The following is an 8,738-nucleotide window of genomic DNA, read 5'->3' on the forward strand; positions in this document are numbered from 1 at the left end:
CAAGTCAGCCAGATGACTCGGCCCCCCTACAGCCCAGATTTGGTGTCCTGTGACTCTGCCTTTTCCCAATACTAAAATCACCTTTGAAAGGGAAGAGATTTCAGACCATCAATGAGATTCAGGAAAATACAACAGGACAGCTGATACAGATTGGGAAAACTGTGTGAGGTTCCAAGGTGCCTACTTGAAAGGGGACTGAGGCATCATTCTTCTATGTTCAATGCTTCTTGTATGCTGTATCTTCTTCAATAAATGGCACTATTTTTCATATTACGTGGCTGGATCCTTTCTGGAAAGACCTCATATATGTCAAGTTACATCTTATTTGAAATCTCACTGAGTGCATTTTAAAGATTGAACTCTAATTTTTGTAAATTATGCTTCAATAATGTTACTAATTTAGGAATGGAAATAATAATGACATTTCCTTAGACACAAATATATCTAAATATCAACTAAAATGCATAGATATTCACTACACACAATGATTCTATGTACGTTGTATTAAAACTTAAATCTAAAGGTATATATGTTACAGCATGCTCTAACACACTGTTAGTGACCAAAGAGAGGACTGTGGCAGAGTCTGGCTTGATGCTCTCCAAATGTATGTCTGTTTCTTTGGTCTTCAGTGAACCCCATTCCCTAACACTCTCATATCTATGTTAAATCACGTGCTTAGTTTCTATAATAGCATATGGGTAGAAGTAATGTGTTGAAGCTCTTAAGAGTGGGTTTGTTTCCTTAATTCCTGTCTGTCTTTGATGCTCAACTCTCTGAATGCTAAAATCCTAACATTGAACTGTGAAGAATTAACAGAGAACAGTGGAATTCTTTGATGAAAGAAACCAGTTTCTTAATTACTGACACAAAGTTCGATTGTAAGATGTGTCTTTATTTTGTTCAACCACTGATATAGCTGAGGAACTATTTGTTTTTAGATATTTCTTCAGATAACAGTGATATTTAATTGAATAAGGAAATTGCTAATTTTTTGTCTCAATAATAGAGATTAGATCAGTCTACTCTAGTGGGGGAAGGACATTCAATTTGTCCCAGCTTGGAAGTAATTGTCAAATTTACTTGAGGCCAATCATGAATGCAGTTCTTATTTATAAATAAAAATGAAGAAAGGCTGACATTGAGTCATAGTGAAGAGTACAAAGGACGAATGGGTGAAAGGCATGCTACAGTAAGCAGGAGCAGGCCTAATATATAAAAAAGAAATGCAGTTCTAGAAACACACTGTCCAGCAGTCAAAGAACCAAAGAATAAAAACAAATGTAATCACAGGTAGAAGTGGATATTGGAATTCTTAAATGAGGTAAAGTTTTATCTCCATACGTGCCCAGAAGTAGCTGAAATCAGAAAAGAATTTTGACAGAAAAGTTTCTTTTTTGTGTCTTAAATAGTCTTGCTAAAATGCTGGTATTTTATTGCACTTCACTTTTGATGCTTCCCATATATGGATTTAAAAATTTTTTCTTTATATTTTTCAATTTAATTTATTGGGATGACATTGATCAATGGCTATATATGTTTCAAGTGTATAATTCTATGATACATCGTATGTATATTGTATGCCCACCTCCCTAAGTCAAATCTTCCATCACCATACATTTGACCTCCTTTAACCTTTACTACTCCTCCACCCCCTTTCCTCTGGTAATCACCATGCTGTTGTCTGTGTCTATGAATGGCTCACATTGTGAATCAGCTAAATATATTCTCTGTTGCCTGAGTAGATGTTATAACATAAATAAAACCAACTAGAATTTTGTTAGTACATATATCCCACTCTAATTTTTATAAATATTAATCTAAGGACAGAGCATTATACTTCTGAAAAGGGATCTTGCCACCCCACATCATGTATTGAAGAGAAAGTGCACCATGTCCCCAGCAAAACATGAGATACATGTTTCTAAAGGTCTGGATGCTCTAGATCTGGAAAAATTATGGGTATAAAAGCAAGAAAGGATGGCAAATCCATGCCAATTTTAAGGGTCTGAAATATTACCGATAGAAAGGTTTTTTAACTTTATCTTGAAGGTAATACTAGACAATGAAGTGAAATTTCTTCACCCAGGGACTATCCCACTGTGGGGAGCTTTACACCAAGAAAGGGGCTGAGGAGGAGGACAGGTGATCAGGAGGACAGGAGGAGAAAGCTGTTTCAAATCATAATCCCAGATGATTTCCAAATAGAAGCAGCCATCTGGAAATTAAATTCATACATGAGAGAAGTCCCCCAGGGTGAGCATGGCTAGCTACTTCCTATTTAAGAGCAGCTGACACTGAAGCTGGCAAGAATATTGTACAACTACAATGACTTCTTGATATGAGAGAACTTAAAAAGTTAATGGGTTAAAAAACACCTGCATTCACTTAGACAGCTTCATGCAAATACATAAAGGTAAGTTGTAATTGTGTTGTTAGCCTATTTTAGTTAAAGATATTCTAAATTTGAGGATCAACATGCAAAAGAATAAAAAAGAGAAACATGAAATTCTGAAAACTTCATCTGAAACTGAATTACTACTAAAGTAAATCATGTGGTTCTTAACTTTCTTAATTATCAACTAAATTAGCAATAGGTAAAATAAAAATAATGATATTTATAATAAAATTATACACTTAAGGTAATTTTTCAAACTACTAGCGATAAAAGGAGAGAAATATGAGAGAATATTTGTCTCCTTAGTTTTATTTCAAAATATTATTAAGGCAAAAACAAGTGATGGGGTTAGAAGGTAAAATAGTTGTAGTGGGTTTGATAAGATCAGAAAGCATATTTATTTTATAAAGTTACAGACAACTATTCATAAAGTGTAATAGAAATGTCTGGCCATGCTGACTGCCTGAGACTAATGACTTTATATGAATGGAAGAAAGATGGAGTATGTGAATGTTGATGTGTGTACATGTATAGGTGTGTGTTTAGTTTTATTTATAAGTTCCAATCTCTTACATGCATGGGGAAAAATAGTAGGGTCTACTCATATTAACCTTCATTAGCCAAAATTATGAAGGGAAAATAAAGAGAATTGTATTTTGTTACAAGAAAATTATACGACAATGAATCATAGAATCTTATGTAAATAAAGAAGGAAATAGAGAAAATATTGTGAGTGAATAAGCCATACTTCTTTATTGAATAAAATGTTTATTGATAGTTATTACACACTGCATATAATATATAGGGGGTGTTAATAGTGAAAGTTATTTAACAAGATGATAGAATTATATTTAGTATAAGTGACAGGAGTGATACATAATGTAGGACATTAATATTGCATATATTTATTCCCTAACTCAAAAAGTTATTTAATTGATTCTTACTGAAATATAAATGGGAGGACTTCAAACTCATTTTTAATAAGAATTAAACAAAACTTTAAGAGAAGAGCTTCGAATTGAAAGAAGATGGATTGAATCAATCAATACAGAGAAAGAAAATGAGGAACCAAGACAAAAAATATAGGAAAAGCCTGTGTTATAATTCCACACTTACTAAGGCTACAATAGATATTATTCTTGCACAATAAACTCTAAATAAGAATGTGCAGTTTCTCAGGTATCATTGCATCTAAGTATAAAATATACATTAGATTTTGATTTCTTGGGTTGATTTTAAATGCACATCAGCTCATTTCTGAGGTTTCAAATCAAGTCCTTTAGAAACAGAACAACTTAATGATAAAAATAATTTTAGAGCTTATAGAACTACTTTCATGCATTTAATCCAGTTTACAGGAGAGGAGAATGTGGTTCAAGAACATTAATGAAATAACCATCCTGAATTTACCATATTTGCAGATGAAGAACAAATTAAAAACAGAAAAATTGAATGTCACTGCAGTGATGGAATTTGTTCTCTTGGGGTTTTCTGATATTCCCAATATCCAGGGGATTCTATTTGGGATATTTTTAGTCATCTATCTGACCATCCTCATGTGCAATAGCATCATTATACTGATAACAAAAATTGAGCCTGCTCTCCAGACCCCCATGTATTTTTTTCTCAGCAATTTTTCCTTTCTAGAAATCTGTTATGTAACAGTCACTATCCCAAGAATGCTCATGGATCTTTTGAGCCAGAAAGGAAACATTTCTTTGCTTGCTTGTGCCACACAAATGTGTTTCGTCCTTATGTTTGGAGGCTCGGAGTGTCTCCTCTTGACAGTGATGGCTTATGACCGCTACGTGGCCATTTGCAACCCTCTGCATTACACTGTAGTGATGAACCAGAAGGTCTGTGTCCAGATGGTGACTGCCTCCTGGCTCAGTGGAGTTCCCATTGTAATTGGACAAACATGGCAAATTTTTTCTCTGCCCTTTTGTGGATCTAACACAATTAATCATTTCTTCTGTGACCTGCCCCCAGTACTCAAGTTAGCTTGTGTGGACACGTTTGTGAGTGAGATAATAGTCTATGTAGCTGCAGCAGTATTTGTCACAGTTCCATTTCTGTTGATTGTTGCCTCCTACGGCAAAATTATTTCCAACATTCTGAAATTGTCATCAGCCAGAGGCAAGGCTAAAGCCTTCTCCACGTGTTCCTCTCACCTGATAGTTGTCATCTTATTCTACGGCACAACTATTATTACTTATTTACAACCCAAACCAAATCAATCTGAAGGAATTGGAAAACTGATCTCTCTTTTCTACACCATTTTGATCCCAGCATTGAATCCCATCATATACACTCTGAGGAACAAAGACATCGTGGCGGCACTGAAAAAACTACTAACTAAGTCATTACAATGATTCAAACACTTGAAATTAAAGAAGACTTTGCTGAGGTGTTGGCCATGTAGATACAACAGGAAAACACATAGTTTTGTTCTGACATTTTTAAATGATGATCATGAATATCATCATAGGAACCTCACATTATGTTGAGGGGCTTACATTCATAAGGTTAAAGACAGGGCTTCTCTATAATCAGAGCACAGGTTATCTCAGTGGTGACAATCGAATCTGAAGAATTCATCTTTCCTCTCTTCATGAACTCGTGAGTTAAGGGGATTGCCCTAGCAATACAATGTTAACTGAGTGTGTTATATAAGCAGGGATTAGAGTTATGTTCTGAGATGTAGTTTTTAAGTCTTCCCATTCCTTCAGATATGTTTACTGACCTGCTCTGCAGGTGGGTTGGATTTGGCCAATGAGAAAAACCAGCAGCAGCCAAGCTGGTGGAAGCGAAGGAATCTTAGTATTTGCTTTGCATTTCCCCTTGTTTCTAGCTCTTGTTGCTGTCCATGGTGCTTTATGACTATATATCCAGAGAGTGTCCCCTCCTCTAGTTTATCAGCACTCTGTTCTGTTATTACATCATCCCCTCCTTTTGTAACTGCAGGTTTTGCTTTAGTAATATCAATTTAGTATTAGATGTATCTGAAATTTTTACTCTAAACTATCCATATCAATGTGTATGTGGTTGAATGTAGACCCCTTTCATATATGTTCATGTAGAACCTACAAATGCAGCCTTTGCAGATTTAAGAGAATGAGACCATCCTAACTTAAGGTGGGCACTAAACCCTATGGCCAGTGTTCTTATGAGTCAGAAAGGCACAGAAAGTTTAGAAAACAGATACAGAAACACAGAGAAGAATATCATATGAAGATAGAAGCAGAGATTTGAGTGATGCAGGTAAGAATCATGCAACCAAGAAGGTCAAGAGACACCAAAAGCTGGAAGAAGCAAGGATGATTCTCCCTCACAGCCTTCAGATGGAGTAAGACCCTGCCAACATTGTGATTTTGGACTCTGAGTTCCAGAACTGTGACTAAGATCTACCCTTATAGATACTTACACATATGCAATACAGTACTGTTAACTAAAGTCACCATGGTGATGACATCCCTATGAATTACTTACTTAACAACCAGAAGCTTGTACCTTTTGCCCCCATCATCTACTTTACCTACTCACCGCCCTGCCTCTAGCAACCACCAACCAGTCTGTTATCTGTGCTGTGTTCTTCACAGTGACAGGATTTCAAATAATTTATGATGATTAATTATTTTTATTTATAGTTTAGATTTATTAGAGAGAATGTAATACGTAAATTAAAAGAAGTATCTTTGTATCCAGTAAATATAAAACAACATAGCAAAGAATATTCTTCCATTTCATCCTTTCTGACTCCTATTAATTGTCTTAAGGATATTCAGCATTTGGCAGAGAAATTTTAATATCAACCAAATTATCTTTGATTTTTGAAAGATACAAGAGATTTTTTTGTGAATTAAAAGGAATCAATATATAACATTAAGAGTCTTTTTTAATTAAATGTATTAGGTGACATTGGCTAAAAAAATTATATAGGTTTCAAGGGTGCAATTCTATGATACATCATCTGCACACTTCATTGAGTGTTCCCCACCCAAAGTCAAGTCACCTTCTGCCCCCATGAATTTGACCCCCTTCACCCTTTACTGCCCCTTCCCTCTTCTCTCTGGGAGCCACTATACTGTTGTCTATCTATGAGTTTTGTCTTTCTTGTGTATCTGTTACGTTTAGTTTTATTTCCCACAATGAGTGAAATTATATGGGTCTTAACATTTTCTGTCTGATTTATTTGGTTTAGCATAATATTCTCAAGGTGCATCCATGTTATCTCAGATGGCTCTGTTTCACCTTTTCTTATGACTTTTTGTATTCCATTGTATACATGTACCTTATCTTTAAAAAAAACAACTAAAAGGCCTGTATAATATACATTGAGGTGGATGAATGCAAGATTATTAAAAAGCACATAGTTAAAAATAAATGACTGTAAGTGAATATTAAATTGCTATAAATAAAACCATCCTCAAAGAAAAAAGAAAAGAAAATGGCATTAAATCAGTGAAGAGGTTCTATATTTGAAAAATGAGAAAGATAATTCACAATATAAAATAATACAAAGAATGACATTTATAAGTTTCTGATCTTGGACAAATCAAAATGAACAGAGACTACACTAGTGGTAAATTCATCAGTTGAGCCTGTGTCTCTTTTTCAGTACCAAAAATATGTATAAAATGTTTTTCATGTTTTGCTGACAAAAATAATTCAAACAAATTCAAAAATGACAAAATAAAAAAAGGCAAAAACTTAAATATGTAAGACACTAAAAGTGTTGAGAACTAAAGCACTAAATAAGGCATATGTGAAATAACTAAGATAATTTAAATCTATTCAAACTTAATGACAATAAAATAAATGCATTAAAATTGTGGAGATTTCACCATATCAACCCAATTAGGAAATATTTTTCTGAACATGAGAAATAATTGATCAAACAGATATTTGCTGTCCATGAAATGCTCTTATCAAAAGTGCATAAGGAGCATGCAGAGGTCAGTTGGGGTCAGGTGAAGTCTCTGGGCCCCTCTGCAGGGGCATTTTCTCTGACGCAGGCAGGTAGGGGAGGTCTGAAAGACACTCAGCAGCAGGAGCTTCCTTGGAAATGTTTCTTCTTGCCCCCTACATGCACTACTGCAGGCTTACTTGGAATTGAATGAAGTGTGTATAGAATCCAGGCTTCTGGAGAGTTCAGAGGACAAGAGGTGTTGAGGTGAGGCTGCGGTTTCTCTCTTATACTGAAGCCAGGATTGTCAAACTCCCAATATGACAGTTGAAAACCATCGGTAAATAAACAGGTTTGAGTATCCATGGTAGTTTTGTTACACCTCACACAGCATATCATAATGACCATTGGTCTTATTTTACCCAAGAAATACTAGTTTCAGTTGTGATGGAAAAAATCAATTATTATTAAAACAAACGTTTCTTACACATTTAAAAGCACATGTACTGTTCCACGGAGCAGGAAAAAAGCAACTGTAACTACATATGGAGGAGAACGTACACATTATTTTATATCAATCTGATTGTTGTATTGATATTTTTATTTCTTTTAGAACACTGTAAAATTCTGAGAAACAAAATTCAGAAAATATCATGTTAAAGAAGACATTTAAACTCAAAATCAGTGCTCAAATCAAAGCTGAAAATTTGGATTTCTCACTTTCATTATGATACAGGAAATTGAAAATGAACTGGTACTAAAGTGCTATAGAGATCATAAAACTGTACATAAACACAGTATGTTTGTGCGGATAATTAGTCAGGTAAATAACTGAAACTTATTTGGACCAAATGCTTTTTAATAAGAACAATACTGGTTTATCTTTATTTATAGGTGCTACTATGACTCACCATAGAAAAAGATATATACTGCATTAAGGGAGATTAAATCTCTGACTATTTTAACCTCAAATATCTTTTTAGAAGTGGCTTTCTTATTAAGAATAGTAAAGTTAAGAGAGTATACAAACAGTATTTCTCATTTCTTCGTCACCTTATTTTTCTGTTTGTACTTTTACTTGTTTCAAAACACATACAATTTTTTCTTTCTAAACTTTATTTTCCAAACCACCTTATTCTTTTCTGGGAAGTGGGGTCCAGTTATCCTTAAAAATAAAAAGCCAAAGTGAGAAGTAACAGCATTTACTATAGATCAAAGAATAGCTATTTAGCTAGCACTGATGAAGGCAGAAATCCAAATAGTGTTTTTTGTGCGATGGAGGCAAGGAATATTCATGTGAAAGGGAAGGGAAATAGTTACATGAAAAGAATGAAGGACTTTCTATGGATACTAACAAGCCAAGAAAGAAATTTCTATAGGTGCAAACAAGCTAAGTTAGTCTTTAGCTACACATAATGGTGCTAATCTAAGAAT

At 34.4% G+C, this 8,738-nt stretch overlaps 1 protein-coding gene across 1 annotated transcript; it reads left to right on the plus strand.

Moving 5' to 3' along the window:
- The first annotated feature begins 3,801 nt into the window (after positions 1-3,801).
- On the plus strand, positions 3,802-4,770 carry LOC119061098 (olfactory receptor 10AG1-like). The gene has a single exon (XM_037161531.2). It carries the CDS (start codon positions 3,820-3,822, stop codon positions 4,768-4,770), a length of 951 nt encoding a protein of 316 aa, XP_037017426.2. The 5' UTR covers positions 3,802-3,819.
- The last annotated feature ends 3,968 nt before the right edge of the window (positions 4,771-8,738 follow it).

Source organism: Artibeus jamaicensis, unplaced genomic scaffold (genome assembly GCF_021234435.1).
Source record: "Artibeus jamaicensis isolate MK-2021 breed Jamaican fruit bat unplaced genomic scaffold, CSHL_Jam_final scaffold_614, whole genome shotgun sequence".
Classification (NCBI taxonomy): Eukaryota; Metazoa; Chordata; class Mammalia; order Chiroptera; family Phyllostomidae; genus Artibeus; species Artibeus jamaicensis.